This window comes from Thermobia domestica, chromosome 7 (assembly GCF_964235325.1).
Source record: "Thermobia domestica chromosome 7, izTheDome1.hap1.1, whole genome shotgun sequence".
NCBI lineage: Eukaryota > Metazoa > Arthropoda > Insecta > Zygentoma > Lepismatidae > Thermobia > Thermobia domestica.
Window position 1 is genome coordinate 44,784,314 of NC_137460.1, and position 24,041 is coordinate 44,808,354.

The 24,041-nt window shown below is 36.5% G+C and overlaps 1 protein-coding gene across 1 annotated transcript; it reads right to left on the minus strand.

The window, feature by feature from the left end:
* Window positions 1-9,417: 9,417 nt before the first annotated feature.
* Window positions 9,418-23,782, minus strand: LOC145689161 (uncharacterized). The gene is made up of 4 exons (XM_081763292.1): window positions 23,698-23,782; window positions 15,696-16,375; window positions 12,330-12,465; window positions 9,418-9,534 (listed from the first exon to the last, which is right to left on the minus strand). The coding sequence occupies exons 1-4, from the start codon at window positions 23,698-23,700 to the stop codon at window positions 9,418-9,420; spliced, it is 936 nt and encodes a 311-aa protein (XP_081619418.1). The 5' UTR covers window positions 23,701-23,782.
* Window positions 23,783-24,041: the final 259 nt, after the last annotated feature.

Sequence of the window (24,041 nt, forward strand, 5' to 3'; positions counted from 1 at the left end):
AAACTAATTATTGCGCAAGATCGCAATATTTTTTGATCCATTTTGGGTTTTACTAATTTTCTTATTTACCATAATATTTTGTACAAATGTGGTGGTGTTAAAATCCTGTAATTTCGTTTTGCGTACGCCACTGATAGTAATGTGTTGAGGTACTAAAAATTTAAATGAATGTGCATCTACATTGTTTACTAATAACTCTTTATTTACTTTCTTATTTTTTTTTTAAAAAAAACATAACATTATTTTGTCATGATTGCAAATTTAAAATAAATAAGAAGGAGCAAAAGTAAATGACATGTTCAACAATTACATTGGTATATCTTCATCTAGTTTCTTTATTTTATAATATATTTTGGATAAATGATAATTCTCAGGTATTTAGATGATGATATCACTTGCCAAATTTCTGCGACAACTAGATTCAATTTTCATTTTCCTGCTGATCCTGCAATAATAATAAATTGTTATTCACAACATTTTGTAGTCCACAGTTGAATATTAAGTTAATTTCAATGAGGATCACTAAATTTATACTCATTATACTATACCAATAAAAATTTACAATAAATTAGAGACTCATAGGGTTGCCAACTCTGGAAAGTAAAATTACCGGCACTTCCTCAAAAGTCCCTATTACATAGGCTTAAAAGTGAAATATCTCAGTTCGGATCCATCCATGGGAAGGAAATGTACTATTGTGGACAAAAGTGCATTAGCACCTGTATTCTACATATCCTTAGTACATTCACTAATAACCTTAAGATAACAGATACATTGTATTAAAAATGAGAAACTAAAGTCAGTATTGATGACTTTATTTTAGCCTATTTACCAGTAACTGATATTTAATTACAGTTATTGAAACAGATGAAGAAAAATATATTAATCTATCCTTACGTGACAATTTTGGATTTACAAAATGAAATTTACTCTTTAAACTTATACTTGAACTCCAGGAAAATGTTTTAAGAAGTCCTAGGGAAGGAAGTTGGAAGCAGGGGCTGATCCAGGGGAAGCGATCGCCCCCCGCCCCCAGAAAAGGAAACTTTCTTATTTGATATATAAATAAAACCCCCCTCCCAGAGTTTAGAGCTCTTAAAAGTAGCTCTAAGTAGCAGTATTACAACCCCTCCCCAAGAGTCCGTCCTGAATCCGCCACTGGTTGGAAGTTTAAGAAAAGTTGTCACATGCAGCAGCTAGGGACGTGATACTAAAAAATACAACAAACGTAGTAATGAAATGCCTAAGAGTTATTTGCCAACAATTGGATAATTTAAATTAAAGGGAGAGGAAGGGAATGGCGATCAACCCACTTTGTCCTCAGGGAATTTTTTACACCCCCTTACACCCTCCCTGTGATGGACGATATCCCCCCTGGCAAAACAGGTCGATACCCCCAAGGGGGTATACAATTTTTATGTTATTACTATTATCGGTGTCATAAGTGTAAAATATAGCCCAATAAATAGGCTAATCTCTTGGTGATATTTTCTGGTAGCTGGCACATATACTAAATATTACCTTAAATAGCTTCAATCTAAATATTAGCTTTGTTTTTATATTTTTAATTCCCTACTCATGAAAGTTTGTGAAGTATTGCGCTCAAAGGACTGCTTGAGAATCATATAAACAAGGGCACCGATCCTGAGGCCCGAGAGGGCCCAGGCCCGCCAAAGCTCTTGTCAGTCCTCTATGGTATTTATGAATATACAATATTTGACATAATTTGAATGCAATTTGTTTTAAAATCCTCATATATATATACCTTCTACATTTGAATGCCCTCCCCCCAAATTTACAGAGAAATCGGCGCCCTTGCATATAAACAATCCATGTTAGAACTGAAATCTGATACGAGAACAATATCAAAGCTGGCTCACTATAATCAGTAAAATAAAGGTGATTAGGTAACACCAAACGAGCAGTAGGGAAACTGAAAACCTATCCGTGATAAACAGGCGACCTGATAATGACACATGGAGGCTGTTTCATCAAGAGTAACATTTAAACCGCTCTTATTTCATTCACTCGATAACAGAGCTTGAAACAAGAAATGGTGGTGTAAGAGCATCAGTCTGTCAAATGAATGGGCGGAATAATTTGTAAAAAGCACACTGCCTTTGTTAGTCTTTGTGGTTTTATATTCATCTAGAGAACTTTCAGAAAACGGAAAAAAACATGACAAAAGTAAAGGTCATTACGTGTTCGGTATTGGTTTCGATAACACTAGTTAACAAAGGTTTTGTTACATAAAAGGAAATACCTGTTCTTAAAGGAACTTTTTACGCTGAATTCGAATATGCACTCGGTTTTTCTCCATCACGTACGATTTTCCCGTAACAGAGGGATTTTCGGGAAATTCCCTCAAAAATTTCCCTTTTCGTTTATTTTACACCCCAAGATCTTGTCCCTTTGCATATACTAACATAGAAATTATACCTAAGTATACTTTGATTCATATTTAACAAACCCTCCAAGTTTCGTAATAATCGCTTTATTCTTTCTAGAGAAATAAATATGTTTGTATGTATACTGTGTGTACTGTTTATTGCACCTTATAGTAATGCTTTCAGATCTCTTAAGTTGAGGTAAAACGTTTTGCTTTATTACCACAAACACATATATAAAATATAATACAATATAATTTACAAGTGTGACAATTTACAATAGACAATAATACAAATGTACCAAAAGTTCATGAAAAGACAATCAAAACTATCACAATATATGAAACTTTCATTGGGTTACAAAAACGTACACTACTTCCTTCTTTTGTAAGAAATGTTGCATTCTCTAACAAGACCCCAACAATAGTCCCCCATCATTGAAGGATCCCATCGTCCCTGGTACCTTTTCTCTATTGGCATTATATCTTGGTGGAATCTTTCCCCCTGTTCGTCGCTGAGAGCACCTAGGTTAGCAGGAAAGAAGCTGAGGTGGGAGTGCAAAAAGTGGATTTTTAAAGACATCCTACAACCCAACTCTTTGTATTTCTGTATCATGTCCTGTACGATTTCTGTGTAACTCTCAACTTTGTTATTGTCCAGAAAGTTGCGCACAACACACTTAAATGCTGTCCAGGCAGCTAGCTCAGCACTGTTTAACTTGCTGTCAAAGCTATCATCAAGCATTAATTTCCTAATTTGGGGACCAATAAACACTCCCGCTGAAATCTTAGCATCACTCAGGTTAGGGAACTTATCTCGCAAATACTTGAAACCTTCACCAGATGTGTCCATGGCTTTGACAAAGTTTTTCATAAGTCCTAACTTGATATGAAGTGGCGGTAGTAATATTTTATTAGGATCTACCAAAGGAGCGTATTTGACGTTGCATTCTCCAGGTACGTAATTCACTCTAGGTTCCCATTCCTTCACTTCATAATGTTTGTCATCAGCTCGGCTATCCCATAAACATAAAAAACATTGGTACTTCGTGTAACCGCACTGCAGTCCTAATAAAATACCAACTACCTTGAGATCACAACTTATTTGCCAACAATGGTCCTTGTAATTTATAAGATTTAGCAAAGTTGACATGGTGTCATAGGATTCCTTAATCTTCACTGAGTGCGCAAGTGGTATAGAAGGTTTTTTATTTCCATTATGTAAAAGGACAGCTTTAAGGCTGACCTTTGACGCGTCGATAAATAACCTCCATTCTTCTGGAACGTAAGGAATTCCTAGCTCCGCCATCAACCCATTTATATCCGTACATACGCACACATTATCTTGCATTGAGAAATAGCTTGAAAATTGAACATGCTTTTTCCTGTACACTGATATGTTCGTTTCTGCATCCAATAAGTTCCACTGCTGGAGCCTTGATCCCAGAAGTTCCGCCTCTTGTTTTGTCAGGTGCAAATCACGGACTAGGTCATTAAGTTCACATTGCCGGATGAAATGTGGCTCGCGAACACAGTCAGGGATGAACGTTGGATCCTTGGATGTACATGTTGATGTCGATGGTTCATCAAAGTCATGATCATCATCAGAGTCTTTTGGCCATATCTCTTCCCAGTTGGTAGGGGGCTCGGGAAGTGGAAGTTCTTTTGCATTCTGTTACATTTGATAACAAATATTGATAACCATTTCATGAACAAAACGAAAAAACTTGTAGAATTGTATATATATATATATATGTATTAAGATATACATATACTGTACGTTTAAAAAAAAAATATACGTTGGAAGTATATTCTATTTGTATACACGTTTCTAATTTACAGAGAGCAATACAAGTGTGTTGTTGACTATTGTAAATATTCATTTTTATGTCTGTGTTTGTAGTAATAAAGCAAATCGTTTTTACCCCAACTCAGGAGATCTGAAAGCATTACTATCAGGTGCAATAAACAGTGCACACAGTATACATACGAATATATTTATTTCTCTAGAAAGAACAAAGCGATTTTTACGAAACTTTTAGGGTTTATTAAATATAAATCAAGGTATACTTAGGTATAATTTCTATGTTACTATATGTAAGGGGGCACGAGCTAGGGGAATAAAATATCTGAAAAAGGGAAAATTTTGAGGGAATTTCCCGAAAATCCCTCTGTTACGGGAAAACTGTACGTGACGGAGAGAAACCGAGTGCATATTCGAATTCAGCGCAAAAAGTTCCTTTAAGATCAGGTGATTTTTCTCATGTAACAAACAAAAAGTTTAAATTTGTTAAGTAGTGTAATAGAAATAACGTATTTTTTTCTTTTTCCATGAAATATCTTGAAATATAATATTCTATTAAACTTCCATAAACTCAAGTATTTTAACAATAGGTTTTTAAGGACCTACAGCACCAAAAATGCAAAATAAAAAAGTTTCATAAAAAGTATTTGAAGATTTGAGAGATTTTTTAGTAGTTCAATAGATCTAGTTCAACCTGTTGTATAAAAGTTTTTAAAAAATAAAATAAAAAGTCCAATGCTTGCTTGTGTTCTCATCAAAATTTAAATGTTCCGCAAGCTATTTACAAAGATAAAAACGTACTATAAATAAGATTCTGTCTCTATAAGGAAAAATAGAAGTAAATAATCCAAGGACTTCCTACAGTTTACAAAATTTTGAAAACTTTCATATCTCAACTATTAACTCGAAAAGATGCTATAATTTTGGTTCGACCGTCTCCAAAGGAGGTGGAGCTTTGTTATTATAAAGGTAACCAAGAAAGTTCTGTCGCTTTTTCACCCACAACCTTCGAACATCGATATGTCACATAAGACGTACCTGCAAGATCAAAAATAGTCCCACCAGCATCGACGACCTTCTGCCAACGCTCTGAAAGGCCATGGATTCCATTGCGGTACAACAGATGGTAATCGGATGGTGCAATGTTCGGGGAGTATGGCGGATGCAGTAGTGTTTCCTATAAAAGGCATAGAATGGTGTTCAGGATCATCCTAGCCACGTGGGGCTTAGCATTGTCCTGTAACACGAGGGCCCCTTTGCGATTCAGATGTGCTTGCTCTAGAGTTTTGAGTTGTTCTTGAATACAAACCAACTGCTCACAGTACACAGTTGCATTAATGCTCTGACAAACTGGTAGAAGTTCCCGATGCGCGATGCCACGAGCATTCCACCAAACACACAAGAGGACCTTCTTTTGGCGCAGTGCTAGTTTTGGCTGGTTTTGAACCGGTTCATGGGATGCTGATGATAACGGCGCCGTGGAGCTTTGCACAGGACCCACTTCTCATCATATGTAAATACCCTTTCAGAAAGTTCTCCTTCCTCAGACAAGACAAAGAAACACAGGTATTTCTTTGCATTCTGGCTCGGATACAATCATTTGGAAGCCATCGACCCAACTTGCAATGCTTCTCAAGTTGATGGAGGTGCTGTCGAACGGTTTTTTCACTCACACTGAATTGTAGTCTCAGTTCCTCATATATCTGGCCACTGTTCGCCTTAATTTCTGCCTCAAGATCTTCATTTTATACATGTGTTGGTCTTCTGGCACGTGGTGTGTCTTCCAGTGGTTTGTCACCTTTTTTAAACTTGTTAAACCGCCATTGCACTGTCCGCCTAGCCACGACACCCTCACAAAAGACCTGACATATCTTCTCCCTTGCTACAGCGGCGTTTGACCCCAGTTTGAACTCGTACACCATACTCGCCCTTACGGCTCTCTGTGGAGGTCCCATGTTTACGCTGTCCTTACGGAAGTTCACTGTGTAACTGAACTGCCACAATCAGGTAGTATGTTGGGTATATCCACACCAACAACTGACCGCTTTATCTCCATTCGCATTCAAGTCACGGTGTGAGGGCCAATTGAACACAGACCTCCACAAAAAGCGACAGAACTTTCTTGGTTATCTTTATAATATTAAAGTTTCAAGAACTTCGCCAATTAATTTTCAGAAAGGTTGTTGAAAGTCGAATAAATATGACACTTACTACACGTTGGCTTTTAGCGTCCATGTACAAATATATATTTGAGGTTGATTTTGTTAATGTGCCTATTAAAATCACTCGCATGTTATGACCTGGGGGAAAGAATTTTCACATTTTTGCTATCAAGGCTCCTAAGTGGTTAAACAATTTTCCATTCGAAAGTTTGTGTACCGGTACCTATCGGCTATACCTATAGTTCCGGAATGTCGGAAATATAATAATAGGAAAGTTTTCAATATTATTTATTTTTATGCTTTGATTACGGAAATCAAGCGATCACACATAAGATAGTACTTTTTCTACTTGATGATAATCACAACGAAAACTGTGATACATGGGAAATGCACAAAGAGTAGTTTATCCTTATAATTACAAATGGAAGGGGTAGATTGGTACAGAGCAGTGGGGGCACATTGATCCGTACCAATCCACCCCACATGTATGTATACTAATGTGCCCCAACCGAACTTCAGGATCGTTAATTTCTATAACTGAAAAATTACTCCACGCAGGGCAATTGAACATAAATGAAATTATTTGTAAACAATTACACTTTCATGCAACATACACAAGTTTTCAAAAATCCAGTGCTTATTACAAATATAAGCTTACAAGGACATAAGCGAAAACTTACTTTTAATCTAAGAAATCAAGTGTCTTTCTGCAAACAGAAAAGAACGCTGCGTCTAACCATCAACTGTGCCTTACGATGTTCGTTTGTCACCAATGTTGCCACCACCAAACTGTTGTCCATGTTGTTTGGTGGAATGCTCGTGGCATCGTGCATCGGGAACTTCTACCAGTTTGTCAGAGCATCAATGCAACTGTGAGCAGTTGGTTTGTATTCAAGAACAACTCAAAACTCTAGAGCAAGCACATCTGAATCGCAAAGGGGTCCTCCTGTTACAGGACAATGCTAAGCCCAACGTGGATAAGATGACCCTGGACACCATTCTATGCCTTTTATGGGAAACACTACTGCATCCGCCATACTCCCCGAACATTGCACCATCCGATTACCATCTGTTCTACCGCAATGGAATCCATGGTCTTTCAGAGCGTTGGCAGAAGGTCGTCGATGCTGGTGGGACTATTTTTGATCTTGCAGGTACGTCTTAGGTGACATATCGATGTTCGAAGATTGTGAGTGAAAAAGCGACAGAACTTTCTTGGTTACCTTTATAATAACAAACCTCCACATCCTTTGGAGACGGTCGAACCAAAATTATAGCATCTTTTCCAGTAAGTAGTTGAGATATGAAAGTTTTCAAAATTTTGTAAAATGTAGGAAGTCCTTGGATTATTTACTTCTATTTTTCCTTATAGAGACAGAATCTTGTTTATAGTACGTTTTTATCTTTGTAAATAGCTTGCGGAACTTTTAAATTTTGATGAGAACACAAGCAAGCATTGGACATTTATTTCATTTGTTTTTTTTTTTTTTTTTTAATATATAACAGGTTGAACTAGATCTATTGAACTACTAAAAATTCTGACAAATCTTCAAATTCTTTTTTTTTTTTTTGAAACATGTTTTTATTTTGCATTTTTGGTACTGTATGTCCTTAAAAACCTATTGTTAAAATACTTGAGTTTATGGAAGTTTAATAGAATATTATATTTCAAGATATTTCATGGAAAAAGAAAAATATTACGTTATCTCTATTATCAGAAAGTCTGTATGATATTTCACTTTGCTCGTACCAATCTGCCCCAAACCAGTACCAATTTGCCCCCACATGGGAAAGATTGGTACAGATTGCAGACCTTTCGTAAAATGTAATTTACTCCAAGTAGGACATTAGTAGAAACAATATTGTACATTGTAAATGTAGCTAAAGAATCACAGTTTAAGTAAAAAAAAATCATGTTACTCAAGCTGACGATATGATCTAAAATCTCGGGTAAGTAAAAATCGTATCAATGTCCCCTCTCACCCCTATACGTAAGCACTGGAGTAGTATTATGGAAAAATCTGCACTTCCGATTACCTTTGAATGAACAAAAAGAAATAGAAACAATTAAATTACTCAAAGCAAATCTGTAAGCAATTTTCTATAGTGGCCTCAATGGAAATCTTTACACGTATTAAAACCAACAAAGACCTGGTTCGATCCCAGCTTCCGCAAAGTGAGCTTTGGGATGGACAAACGTCATGTGCGTGGGTTTATTCAGTTCTCCCGCTTCCTTCATTATCATCAATCTCATTATTAGCATTTCCTCAGCCTCGGCGCATAAGCGTGGGGCGTTCTGTTCCCCTGTGGAACAACCAGAACACTCCGTCCGATGCGCCCTCTATTTTCTTATCTCACTTTTGTTTCATTCTTTTATCTTTAACTGTTTATGATTTATAAGCCGCTGACGTTTTATCTCAAACACTCGATATGCGTCAATATGTCACTTGTACCTAATTAGTGACAAAGGAACGTTGTTTATTGTATGTATGTGCTATGCCTTGCCATGTTCAATTGACATATAATCCATACGAAATATACGAGGCGCATGTAAAAAAAAAAGTATATGTATTTTTTACGCGGGGATGGCAACACTGATAAAGTTGAGCATGCACAGGAGCATATCCTAGTATAAACAGAGATAGAATCGTCCTATCTAGTGGAGTTGCGTACCTGCGAGTAGGAGTAAGGTAAAATGGTTGTTATAATACAAAATACCGTCAAATGTGAAGTGAGATCTGCCAAAAGATTTCTCAACGCCGAAGAATAGAATGCAGCTGACAGCCTTCGGGGATTGTGGCATTACGGACTGACAGTAATGAGTAAAGGATAGGTCAGACAATGATGTAGAGAGTTTCGGGAAGGGTGTTCGAATGTTTACGACGAAGAGCATAGTGGAAGGCCTATTGTTAGGACGGACGATCTGGTGGAACGCGTTAACAAGAAAATGTGATCCAATCTCCGGTTTACAACTAAACTCGCCAAACAATTTCCAGAAGTGTCTGCGAAAACAGTGCTTCTCTGTCTATAGCAATATACAGTACAAGAAAAATAATTCCAAACAGTTATATATATTTCACCTGATTCTGATTTTCATTTTGGCAACGTTTACAAATCCTATATTCCATCTCTTGAGCACCCAGTCCAGTTGGAGGATTGTGTATCAAGTCGTCAAGTTCAGCCTAGAAAAATAAACAAGATATTTTAATTATGAGTCAGAAAGTGAACAACAGTAAATGATAATTAGATATTAGGTTGTCTAAAAAGTATTGAGCTTTTCGAGCTCAAGTTTAAGAATACATTTATTGTGATTTAACAAATAATATTTAAAAAAACGCACATATGCATCATCTTGTTCGATAACCTGTCATTTTCCAGGTAACATCATAGTCCTGTCACTAAAGAACTTTTAAGATTTCTGATCAAATAATTGTGGCACGTGGTTTCCACAAGCCTCTTTTGAATCCATTGGAGTTCCCCAAGGTCGAAAGTCCGAAACAAATTATTGTTTGGTGGTGCCAGATCAGGGCTATACGGTGAATGCATTAAAACCTCCCAGCTTAGCTCCCTAACAGGTCGTAAAAGATCCATGCGGTCTGATGTCAGCGTGGTATCCGATACACTTTCTGTTGACCCGTACTAACAACAGCTCGTGATGCACGATACCGTATCAATTCCGCCAGCAACACAGCAAAAGCCATCTGAGTTTCAGTGTGAGCTTTGCCACAGTCTGTGAAGTTCTTTTTTCTTTTTTCCTCGCTTCGATCATGATTTTTTTTCGCACATTGTTGCAGTAAATTATCCACTTTCCATCACTACTGATCAACTGGTTCAGAAATCCTTCGAGTTCGTTACATTTCGGTGAGAATTCCCAGATAGAAACACCATCGAGTAAATAATTTGAGTCAGGTTATGTAGCACTCAAACGTCGAGCTTCTTTTATGTAGCCAGCTTTCTTCAAATAGTTTAACACTGTTCGCTCATGAATTTTTTAGGTCATTGACGATATCATGACAGCTTCCATGTCGAACTTGCTCTACTTTTGCCAGAATATCAACTTTTGGAGTGATTATCCACTCCTGCGAGGAGCACCTTGGACATGGAAATTACCCGAATGAAAGCGACTGAACAGTCTTTTGGCTGTTGCTTTTGATAACGTATCTTGCCTATAAACAGCAGAAATTTCTTCACGGGCCACATCATTTGCTCCGTTTTCGAGATGAAATTGTACACTGTAGCGTAGTGTTTCATTCATCTTCACGGCGCAATACAATACGTTTGATTAGAAGAATTCCAACACTTTTTGTGCATATCTAATAGGTTCAAGTCAGCTGACAAATGACGCTAGGCCTGACCGGCTGCGACTAATATACTGTAGCCGATGATTTTGGCATCTCGTAGCCAGGGGCGGATCCAGGACGGACTTCTGGGGGGGCGGTGGGCTGCAATACTACTACTTAGGGCTACTTTTAAGAGCTCCAAACTCTGGAATGGGTTTTATTTATATATAAAATAAGATGTAGTACACCTTAGTCCTAATTTTATATTAAAGGATTACTTGTCAATATTTATTTACAGTTGCACTTGAATGAATGAGAAACCAGTACTGTGGAGATTGGAAGAGGAGTCAGACAAGGATGGCAACATTTGGATTGGATTGTGTCGCCTCAATTATTCAACATTTACAGTGAATGTTTCAGTGCTATTAATGTGAAGAAAGCATTAATAGGAATTGGAGACTTCAAGATTGAAAGACAGATCATTAACAAGATCAGGTATGCAGATGATACGGTTATAATAGCTAGAACAGAAGCAATACTACAGGAGATGATGGACAAAATAGTTGACACTGGGAAATTTTATGGAATGGAAATCAACATTGAAAAATCGAAAGTTGTGAGAATGTCCCGTGGGAAAGTGCCCTTAATTCACAGTAGAAAAAAAAGAACTTGAACAGGTCGACAATTTCAAATATCTGGGAAGTATTTTTAACGTGAGACACTTAATGCACCCAAGAGACAGGTCAAGGATTGCCATAGCCCATAGCCAAAGAAGTTCAACAAGAAAATATCAACCTTAACTAGCAGGCTTTCTATTGGAGTTAGGAAGAAGTTGGTAAAGTTCTATGTATAGAGTATTAAAGTATATGGTTCAGAAACTTGGACATTACGAAAGTTAGAGAAGGAATATTTAGAGAGCTTATAAATGTGGTGTAGGGGAAAAATTGAGAAGATAAATTGGACAGAGTAACTAACGAAGATGATTTAAAACAACGGATAGGAGAAATGAGGACGCTTTTAGTCAGCACCTTTCGTAGAAAGGCCAATTGGACTGGACACATCTTGCGAAAAAATTGTCTTCTTTAGACCGCCATAGAAGGAAGGATGGAAAGAAGGCGAGGAATAGGAAGAAGAAGAACACAATTGATCGATGATTTGAAAAATAGAAAAAAAAATATTGTGAGTTAAAAAAGCAAGGTGAAGATCAAGAGACATGGAAGAAACATTTCCAGACCCAAAAAAAAGTCCTAGATCCTTCTGAGAGGCAAAATACTTTAATAATAATAATAATAATAATAATAATAATAATAATAATAATAATAATAATAATAATAATATACTTACAAATAATAAATTGTCTAACTGTAAATTGAAAATTATGTTAATGAAAACACCGGGTCATAAAGTGTTTCAGAAACTACACGATTGATACCAAAAGTGTTAAATATACATGCCTATATGCGTTTTGAGTCAATTATACAGTTCAGCGTTACCAACGCTTTACTTTTGGATTGTATTGTACTTCATTAAATAAAAAGAGAAATAAGACTGTTGATGAGAAATGGCAATTGACCCAAGTAATTTATTAAAATTTTGCAGTTAATTATCATCAGCTTACAAAGAACTTCCTATAGTCTTTGGAGTTCTCTTTTAAAATAAACGAATTATTTTAAGATGAATAGACATGTGTTAGATACCTGTCTTTTCTTGCATAAGCGTAGCAGACTTTTCAATTGGTTTCTGTACTTTGTCTTGAGCAGTTGCAGATGTTTTCGTTTATCGCTAAGCCGAGTATCCAGTTCCATAACTCTCGTTGCCAACTGAGCAACTGTCCTGCATTAAGAAAAGATTATTTTATTTGAAAATTGTACAGCTGGTTAGACTATCGCTATAATCCATAACGTTATGATGATGCGCTCTTGCTTCGTTTTAGCATAAATAATTAAATTTTATATGTAGTATCCAAACGGGGGTTAAACCGGTTTGGAAAGAAAAAAATAAACCTAATAGTAGCAGTCATGATGTGGATCTAGAGTAAATTTTAAAAAAAAATCCTACTCATGATGTTTTCTTTCTAGGCCATAATTGTTGGTTTCTCCATACTCCACTGCGTGGGTTTTCTCGGGGTTCTCCCGTTTCCTCCCACTTTCTTCATTCCACCATTTCATTCATCACTCATCATCACCGTCTCCTTTAGCCTAACCGGCATAACCGTGGGACGTAAAACTCAAAGATTTCATTTCATTTTTCCATACTCCACTGAATCGGTGACCGAAGAGCAGTGTGGCCATCACCACCATTCACGCCCCAACCCAATCCAGTATAGAATAACCATAATGGCATTGAAGGGTTAACTCAAATTTTGACCAAACGAATTTTATCGAGTGTTTATGATACTCGTTTTCTTTTGCACTGTTAAAATTTTATTGCATCTGACTATTCATGAAATTTCAGTGTGTTAATTCCAAGATCTTGCTCAAGTTTTAGTTCAGTTGAATAATATCATTAATAATTAAGCTTATTTATGGCACATCAACATGAAAGAAATATCAATCAACTGTATATAAAAGAATGTAATGTTATTTAATTTGACCAATAAAAAAATTCAAACATTTGCACATCTTTTATTTCAACATCACATTTATTAACCGCTTAACGGTCGAATTTATTTTAGAGAAACGTCCCCAAAAAGTCATATTATTTTATTTCATATATTAAATCTATCATAAATGCGTGCTAACACGATCTATTTTAATCGTCATTCAGAACCAAATTTCGAAAGTTATAACCCCTCAAAATACTACTTCTGGATTATCCAGAGTTTTTTCGGGCACAATTGAAAATAAAATAATTGTAAGATTAAATGAATTTGCGTGCTGAAAAAATATGTTTTATTTAAACAAAAGCTTTATCTGCTAAGTCCTGAACATAATCATGGCAAAATTTCTATCGTCTTATGTGGCTATTTAAAACGTGAAAACATTCAATCGGGATTATCCCGAAATATTTCGGGCACTGCAGGAGTAATACACTGCCGCCTGGTGTGAAAGTCAATAAACCAAAACAAAAGACGGTTAATTTGCTTGTTAAGATTTGCTGCCTGCACCTTTTCTTCTCACAACGAAACATTTCGCTTAAATACAGATTCGAACGGAAAAATATAGTTTCAACGTAATAACTCGGGATAATCAAGATTTACATATTACCCTTGAACGTAATTCGGGTAAAACCGTTAAGCGGTTAAACAATAACACTCCTTTCTTTCATAAGGAGTCATCTCAAAGAACGAAAGAAAGAAAAAATAGAAACGAAAGTGAAAAGGAACAAGTCCTCATTGTTATTCTTACCTATAGTATACATTTGAGGTCTAACTCCGTATTCCGTTGAGAGTTCTAAACTCATATCTCCATTTGATAAGCAACATTATTCTTATTTTTATAATGCTTAACTCATGGCTTCAACCTATTCATCATAACACTAAACACATTCCTTTTACATAGGAAAAGAAGCCTTATATTTTAATTTCATTTTACTCAATATTTATTCAGTTATCTGACAAGTAAATCTGACATAACAACAAAGACAATACGACATAGATTAAACATACCAATCTAGCTAACCTAAACCTAACCTCTAGCTAACTTAAACCTAATCCTACCTAACCTAATACAAATGCTGAAATTGGAAATATCGTAAGATATTCAAAGACGTATCTCATATTGAAGAGTACCGATAGCTTTCATGTTACATATAAGAAATCCACACAATAATAGAAAAAACAGACACATATAGAGTATTAATTGCACGCTATAACTGGAGTCTACCTCAGCATTTATTTATATTATCAGGAATAACAAATTTAAATAATTCTTGAAAGAATGCAAATGAGGGTTTGATTATTTTGTATAATTTCTTCCTCATTATATTCAAATTTATTTACCCGTATCACCATGACAACGCTCATGGAATGATTACCAAAAAAATCCTGACATTAAGAGTTTATTTCGAGTTTATCGTCCCGTTCAGCAGCGAGGCTATATGAGACGTGGACCTACTGATTAACGTGGAATCCGAACCACATGAGCTCCCGCCGGGAATCGAACCCGGGTCTCCAGCGCCAAAGGCGCGTACGCTAACCGCTTAGTCCTGACATTAAGAGCATGTGTGCTCTGTACCACCAGCAACATCATCATAACGAATATGGATAAAATATTCACAATATGTAAACATTCAGACGATGTGCAAAACTCTCACCGTAAGATCTCATCAGCTAATTATGAAAGACACAGGATTAATGAATATTAGATTCCGTCATTGTTAATTTTCCCTCCCTCAAAAGACTGTTTGAATCTATGTGACGTAGCGGTTTGTTTAATTACTATTCATCATTACTACAAACATGTTTAGAAATCAATGATTTGTTTATGGTTCAAAATTTTAGTTCAATCATCCCAAAAGATCACAGATATTCCCACTGGCTATATTCTTTGACGAAACTTCTAGAGTTCTACAAAATGGAGGTTATAGTCACTAACCTGTACATCAGAGTTGGATCAACTTTTAGCACAGTGCTGAAATTACCTGGACTGCTGCATACTCTCGGTTTCTGCATGATCTAACCACGGTATACACATCCAGGAATCGAGTATTACTCTAAATCCATCCCTGGATCCGCCACTATATATATACATAGGGCCGGATTTAGGGGGGTGAACCGGAGATATGCATCCCCCTTTACTGTAAATATGCACTATCTAAAATGAGAACCTAGCAGTGAAAAAGTAACATTTTCCGAAACTTTCTGCTGTCATGTGTCCGTTTGAGGCTTAAAAGAAAGCTTAGTTTTGCAAAAGCAATAGTTTAAGTCGATTATCTGAAGGTTGAAGGAAAAGGATTCACTGAACAAAGTAATATTTCTCATTCCCAAAAGGCATTTTAAAACTAAAGGCATATACAAACTTAAAAATTTAAATCATATGTAGTGGTAGCTATTGGGGTACCCCCTTCAAGAAATGATGCTGGATACGGCCCTATATACACTTATTAAAAGAAACAAGACTTACGGAGGGTTGTGTATATCACCGAGGTTGAGAGGCGGTAAATCATCATCAGCATCATCTTTGTGTGCTGCAGCTATATCACTTAATCCAAGCTGTTGAGGTTGGCCTAACCCTTCCTGTGCCATTTGAACCAATCCAAGTTGTTGTCCATGGTTTGCTCCAAACATTTGCATTAATGGAAGCTGTTGTGGCTGTCCATGGTTTGCTCCAAGCATTGGGATTAATGGAAGCTGTTGTGGCTGTCCATGGTTTGCTCCAAGCATTGGGACTAATGGAAGCTGTTGTGGCTGTCCATGGTCTTCCTCATGCATTTGGACTAATGGAAGCTGTTGTGGTTGTCCATGGTTTGCTCCGAGCATTGGGACTAATGGAAGCTGTTTTGGCTGTCCGTGGTTTGCTCCAAGCATTTGGACGAATGGAAGCTGTTGTGGTTGCCCTTGACCTTGTTCAAGCATTTGGACTAATGGAAAATGCTGTAGCTGTCCATGATCTTCTCCAAGCATTGGTACTAATGGAAGCTGTTGTGGCTGTTCTGCAGGTATTTGAACTAATGCAGGGTCTTGTTGCTGTTCATGGTCGTCTGCAGGAATATAATCTGATACAAGCTCTTGTTGCTGTTTATGGTCTTCGGATGCTGCAACTATTTTATGTAGACCTAAATCGAGGTTTCTAGATGTTCCTGCCTGTAAATGAGACAATTAATCTATTATATAAAACCAAGTTAATAATAATATAAACTTTCTTCTTTTTTCTTTTCACCATATAATCATGTGCAATAGTCATGCAATGACAATGTATACGCTGAACCGTGACGTGAGAGATTGGTCAAATTTCTGGTCCTGCCCAACAGTGGGAAACGGTAGGTTAGCAAACAGCCAACGTTGGTCCTATGTTGTAAATGAACACTTTGCTGAGCATTTGCCAATCAACTGAATTGCCAACGTAATCCCTACAAAAGACGTGAACTTGCAAATGAGAGTGGGACGTCGAAACTATCGAATAAATGACAGCAAATTATTGACTGGCCAACATTCAGTTTACGTAACACCTATCAAATGTGCTGATAGAGTATATACGAGGATAAGTCAAAAAATAATCTACACTTTGGCTACAACACATCCGCAAGACAATGTTACACATGTATGCTTAGAGTTGGTAGGACAGCAGTCACGTCTGGGAAATTTGATACCAATCTCGTCGTTTGCCTTCCGGTCTTTGCAGTGTAAACGTGTCTACTCTGGTAGCAGTTTGCACTAAGGAGGAACAATGAGGAATGATACGTTTTTTGTAGTCAGAGGTAGTGGTGTAACTGACAGGTACTCAGTGCGTGGCAGGAAGGGGGAACTGCATGTCAAAAGTGGGGCCATTTGAGTATGAAAGATTGACCTTATGATGTTACGATGTTAAAATCCACTTTTCAGCTTTCATTTATTTCACACATTTTTCTCAATATTGTTCTATATTCTTCTAATATTTTTAGATTAGGGTATAAGAAGCCATTTAAATTAACGGGATTAAATAAACACTATGGATAAGGGTTAGAATAATAAACAGAAAGGATTTGACTATATATATAAATGAAAGTGACTATATTTGTGACTTAATAACTCTTGAACCACCCATCCGATCTCGATCAAATTTTCAACACAGATGAGGTTCGGGCCTGGGATGTTTTTTTTTTTTTTTTTTTTTTTTTAATATTTCACATTGAAGGTACAGCGTAGGGAAGGGGAGTTGAGTTGAGTTGATTTTGGGTTCAACGTCCCGTTCAGCAGCAAGACTATATGAGATGTGGGCCTACTGATTAACGTGGAATCCGAACCACATGAGCTCCCGCCGGCAATCGAACCCGAGTCTCCCACGCCAAAGGCGCATACACTAATCGCTTAGCTACGAAGGAGCTCGTAGGGGAGGGGAGGAGGGATATATATATATATATATATATATATATATATATATACATATATATATATATATATATATATATATATATATATATATATATATATATATATATATATTACGGTGGTCTTTAATTTTTGCTTTCTGAATTTCTTTGGACGAACCCACTAAAATGGTTCCATATGGGACCAAATTAATCCAGGAGAAAAATTAGCTCCAGCATATGAAAAAAAAATTGGAATAAACTCTTTTAATTTAGAAACGGCTTAAGGGAATGCAAAGATATCCTGGATAATGGAACTAGAGGAAGAAACACACCTAATGTTGTATAGTGTTGTCACAGCGGCCATATTGAAGTCCACCATCTTGGATTCAGGTCAAAATTTTTAAATGGGAAGAGGGTCATGTGACATATCGTTTTAAGGTAACGTTTCACCAGAAGCACAAATCTGACTATATTTTGAAGATAGCTTTAATCGTCTAAGAATTATTACCTGGGAAAAGATTTTTCTTTTTTTAGAGGTAATAGTTCGTACACGACTAAAAGTAAAGACATGAGTTTGGCGCGAAAAGAATTAAAGAGATATGCACGGTTTCAAAACAAAGAGGAACGCAAAATAAAAATGCACTTCTGAAAATGATTTGTTAGAATTTTATACACCAAAAGACATAGAGGTAAGCATTTCAAGAAATGAAGAAAACAAGTGGAGTATGTTAGATAACATGTAAATATGGATGCGTGTGTGTGTCCGGACCCTGCAAGAGATGTAAAAGGGGAAAAACTAATTTTATTAGGCGTACTTCAAGAAAGGTTGCTGCTCTTGATCTATACAAGGTCACTGATGGAGCAACAATACAGATTCTGACAGCGACAGCAGAAGCATTAGGCTATAATGTAGAGGAACTCCATTCACCGATGCTGAGAGAAAATCCGTAGCGGAGTTGCACAGGGACACAAAAATAATTTCGGAGTGCATTAAGTGCGTTAGTTGTGCAATGGGACGGAAACCTACAGCCGAATTTGACTGGTAGAGAGACTGTCGACAGGTTATCAATAATTATTACAGGAGATGGTCATGAGAAGCTAATTGGTGTTTTCAGTTTGTCATCATCAAGAGGAGAACATATTGCTTCTACTACAGGTTATTAACTTGAAGAATGGAACTTGGTAAAGTTCGTGCAGGCAGTTTGTCACTATTCCCTGCAATATGTGTCATGTGCTAGAGGAGATGCTTCAAAATGATCTTCTATACCTTCCTTGTAGACACTACATTTATGAATTGGTTTTAAAATGTGTATTTGACAAGTGTTGTGTTTCGTTTGCATCTGGACTGGATGTTACCCTATTTAAACGTTTTCAGAACGAGTGGTCTAAAATAGATTGTACCAACTTTATTCCAGGAATTGATGATGATGATGTAAGAAACAATATTTCCGATGTAAGAAATGAAGTGAATTTTGCTATCAAACTTGTAGAAACAGGACACTGCATAGAAGATTACAGGGAATTTTTAGAACTGACCATCATATTCTTGGGTGGCATACCTCCTCCAGGCATTTTCTTTCGTTTACCTGGAGCAATTCACCACGCACGGTGGACGGGAAAAGTTATCTACTATTTAAAAATACTTCACCATTACAAGACCTGCAATTTTTGGAAGGTTTATACAGTTATAGACAAATAGATACTGAATTAAATGAAGTGGCTCTTTCTAAATTTTTTCGGTATCTCTGGTACTTGACGGAGGAATACGTAGCATTGGGGTTTTTGATGATGAAGTTAGCATAATGAGAAAAAAATTGGTTGAAAGGTTTAAAAACTGTAAGGGGAAACCATGAAGCAGCAAAGAGGCTTGACGCAAGAGGTGACACCATAAAAATTATTGTGAAAAGAGAAACCAGTCATTTTGTTACAACAAACAAATTTTTCTCGAGAGATTTAAAATACTCAAAGGGTTTCCTGAGTGCGATCCGATTTCATGGTCAAATAAAATGACTATCTTCAAGGAAAGACAATAGTTAAATTCATCCACGTAACAAACGATGCAACAGAAAGGCGAGTGAAACTAATAGATTACATCAACGTTCCTACGAAAAACGAGGAGCATAAATAGTTTCTTTTGTATATAGTGAAGGACCATAGACAATCTTTTCCTAGATGTGACAAAAGCGAACTGTGTAGCAAATAAGATTGAAAACTTATTGAAAACTTACCTTAAAGCTACTACATAAATCAGGGATATTTCAATTTCTTCCAAGTTATAATTTTTCTTTTTCCTCATAATGGTCTATGAATCATCTCGATGGGAAACCTTATTTGTAGTTCATGGGGAAACAAAGATTTAACTTTCCCTATCAGTTTGTTTCCAATTTATGTAAAATACTTCCAAAATTCTTACAAATCTGTGGTAATACAAATCCATAACTACAATAAAATTACATTACATCGTTGAACCATTTCGTTTTTCGCACGTAATAACTCTTACACGATTATAGGTAGCGTAAAAATAATGCCATATTTGTGCTTCAGGAAAAATGCTACCTCAAAACGATATATTACATGACCCTCTTCCTATTTGAAAATTTTAACCTGAATTCAAGATGGCGGACTTCAAGATGGTCGCCATGATAATGCTATACAAAATTAGGTTGGACTCTTCCTCTAGTTCTATTATCCAGAGTATCTTCCCACTCCCTTAAGCCATTTCTAAATTACAAGGGTTTATTACAGATTTTCCCCATATACTATGCATTGTAAACGAATTCAAAACTTTAGGTCGCTTGAGGCACAATTTAAAATTATTCAATCAATCTAATTTTTCTCCTGGCTTAATTGGGTCCCATATGGAACCATTTTAGGGGGTTCGTCCAAGGAAATTGCTAAATTTGTTTTTTCACATATAAATAAGGACCACCCTAATATATAAATATATATATATATATATATATATATATATATATATATATATATATATATATATATATATATATATATACAGAGTGTGTGTTTCAAAACAACACCGACAACGTTTGGGAGGTGATTCCTGACACCAAGATAAGACAAAAAGGATAGACCAACCTGGGTGCACAAATGCTTCCTTTCGGAGTTATAATCTGCCGAAAATATGAAAAAATGAATTTTAAAGGTCCATAGCTCCAAAACTATGGGACTTACCGTAGTCGGGACAAGACTTCACTTATGTGTCCTACCCAAATATCTAAGTTTCAGAATCCTGCGGTACTTCTACAATTTTTATAGAGGTAGTTATTGAGTAGGCTACTTCAAATTATACGCCCGTAGCCAAACTTCTTTATTTGAATATCTACTCACTATTTGAATTTTCCACCCTTGCCTTCGGATTATCTAGTAACATCATAGGCTACTTTCCTCTCTACGCAGTGAAGTAAACTATAGAGCAGAGCAAGCCACATAACCTTGTCGAAGCTGTGGTGACAGGGAGACAACGAATATCTCGTTGGTCTGGAAGGTGTACCACTCGTCCAATCTTATACCCTAGCAGAACGGTCAGCATGGTTGCAAGTTGGTAATTGCAAAAAGAAAATGTTGAATAGTAGGTTTGAACAGCGTAAGGTACATATTGGCCAACAAATGATGTGCTATCTTTTATCCAACACGTTTGTCCTCATATACACAATGACAATTTTAATTCTTTCATAGGTGCTATGTTGGCAAATGCTCGGCAAAGTCACCAACTACAACGTAGGACCAATGTTGGCAGTTGGCTGGCATACCGTTCCCCACCTGTGCTATTGAACAATCTTGCAAGTACACTACTCACAGCAACGATACACAATACCCTCGACAACGTACTATTTGTCACCTGACCCGACCCCTTTTTGGACCGTAGATCTGACACCTTCTCTCTGTTTTCTTTCTGTAAATGAACGGTCATGGTATTACGTCATCATAGGCGGAATCAGGGAGGCCAAAGGACTATTCGTCCCTCCAGGAGCTTGGTGAGAGAAATTTTCTCTACCTTTTCCCCACCCACCCTAGGAGTCCATCTTGGATTCGCCCCTGTATGTCATACACTATTCAGCTGGAAGAATGCTGTAGACAGGCGTCTTTATATGTTCCAAATAGTTCTATGAAAAACCAAGAAAATGTACAGAATTGATCTTTAACATTTTGAGCCTCGTTCCGTATCAGTCCTTGCAAAATTTGCGGACTGCAACGCAACGTAAATATGCATTAACAGTTATAGGTGGTGACGTTATGAAAAAATGCCGAGGGTACATGATTACTAAGTGCAAACTTTGAGTCGCTGACATCATATCATAAAAATCAGTATGTGATATCGATTATCAAAAACTAAAACAAAGGTTTCGCGCTACGTTAACGCAAATCGTTACAGAATGAGGTCCTTTGTAAGTATAGTTAGTCAAATCCATAAGACAGCTTTTCACATCTGGATATGGCTTGACAAGATTATGTTTAATCTGCAAACTGTTCTTAAAACTTAAGGACGTTTCATGACCTTCGCTCCAAAATACTGTATTTCTCTACCTTTATTTTTAAGGATCTATGGTTAGTTTTAACAAGTAAGATCAGAATGATTTATGTAGTTGTGATGGTAAGCAGTTGTCTTAATACTTTTGTCAGAATGTATCGGTACCAATAAATATTTCAGTACCGGTATTCCTTACGCGCAATTACTAGAGCCCGGAAGTTGAGGAAAAATCCTCTTTTTTACGAGTGCCCGAAAATGAGGCTTAACTAAATATATGTTCATTCTGGGTCATTATAGGCCAGAAAATGGTGGATTTTATTTGTTCTTTTTTGCCTTTTTCGGCGTTTTTTTATTGGTCTTTTTAAAAGCTTTTCATAGGTCTTAACGTCCTTTTTGCACTTCACCTATCGAAATAAATTTACTGGACACTAACTCGAATCACAACCACCTCTTAAACATATTTTCTTCAGCAGAGAAATTCAAAACGAGACATTCTTCAACGACTGGACTGGTAAGACCAGATCTCAGTGTTGCCAGACCAGCCAGTTGGAAAAGCAGGAGATTCGAAGACAAAAAACAGGAGAAATCAGTAGACACATACAGTGTTGGCGTTTGAATGTAAATCCGAGGGGAGGCAATAAAATTTGCCATTATTAAGGGGGCAGTAGTCAAAACAAGCAGTCCAGAATTCATTTCCAATGAACTACGTTGAGCAAATGAAAGGAAAAAGTCCGGATTTATATTAATATATATTATTTGATACACATATGTATCACCGTAAACCGTAGTGAAAGAGCAAAGTGGAGTGGGAAAATGTCTTTTCATGCACGTAGCGATAACGTAACTGTGTTGTGCAGTCACACGTGATCGTCACGTAAGACGATTTCTTGCTGACGATCGTGGAGAAACGATCTAAGCCACTCTTCCAACCCAAGTCCCAATCTAAACAACACTTACTTGTAAATCTTCCAGAAAGTCATAAAAACGCTAACCATAATGCATATAGAAGATGACATACAGTTGTATTCTTTGGATTCATATTATATACAGTAAAGCTCTATAACTATATGCTCTACAGTGCGTTGTGTATTATAACAGAGAAATTTCATCTTTTTATGTGAGGAAACATTGAAAATTCAATATTAATAATAATATATTTCTTCAACTTCTCGAAGTAAGGAAACAGCAGGAGATTGTTCACTTTTCATTTTCTTTCGCAGTAGATCAGTAGAACGTAGAAAAAGCAGGAGATCTCCTGCAAAATCAGTAGATCTGGCAACACTGCCAGATCTACAACAATCACAAGTCAGATAAGGAGGCGTAATAATTTCCTCGAGCAAGGGGATGAGGGTGGGGAAGTATTCTTATTTTAGTTTGTACTTTGTGGAAGAAGGAGAGTTCGTTAACCTACCAGAAGTTTGTATTTCTTGAGCATTATATTCATTAAATATTTAATTCTAATTAAATTGGGCCTTATTTTTACGTCCCTGTTTTCAGTTATTAGTTTTTTTTTTTTTTTTTTTAGATATCTTTAGGTCTTTTTGTAGATCCTTTTTAGGCAATTTTTTTAGGTTTTCAACTTCCGAGCCCTAGTAATTACAATTCAATATAAAATAAAAAGTATGACTTACCATTCTATTACTTCAATTACTAGGACTTAAAATTATTAAAGGCAGATTACCGCTATAAATTAGTTTCTGTAGAGTTATATTATTTGATTGTTATAAAAGGCATAGTAAATGCATCTTCAACTATGATTTCATTTGATTGTTGCTGTATTTTGTTTTAACTATCTTTCAAACTCTGAAATAATATTAACAATAATATTAACATTTATTGGGAAACAGTTGTGCAAAGTTGAGATCGATGGACCTTATCGAGCTGAACAACTTATGTGGCCCTTCGTCGTAGTCGCTAACGTTCTCACCTTCGCGAGCGGTCCCGATGGGGACTCGAAACCAAGGATGTTATAAAA

Coding starts and splice junctions, on each gene's coding strand:
- LOC145689161 (XM_081763292.1), bottom strand. Junction 12,466..15,695: donor GGTGATATACACAACCCTCC/GTAAGTCTTGTT, acceptor TTCTTAATGCAG/GACAGTTGCTCAGTTGGCAA. Junction 9,535..12,329: donor GCTTATGCAAGAAAAGACAG/GTATCTAACACA, acceptor TTATTTTTCTAG/GCTGAACTTGACGACTTGAT.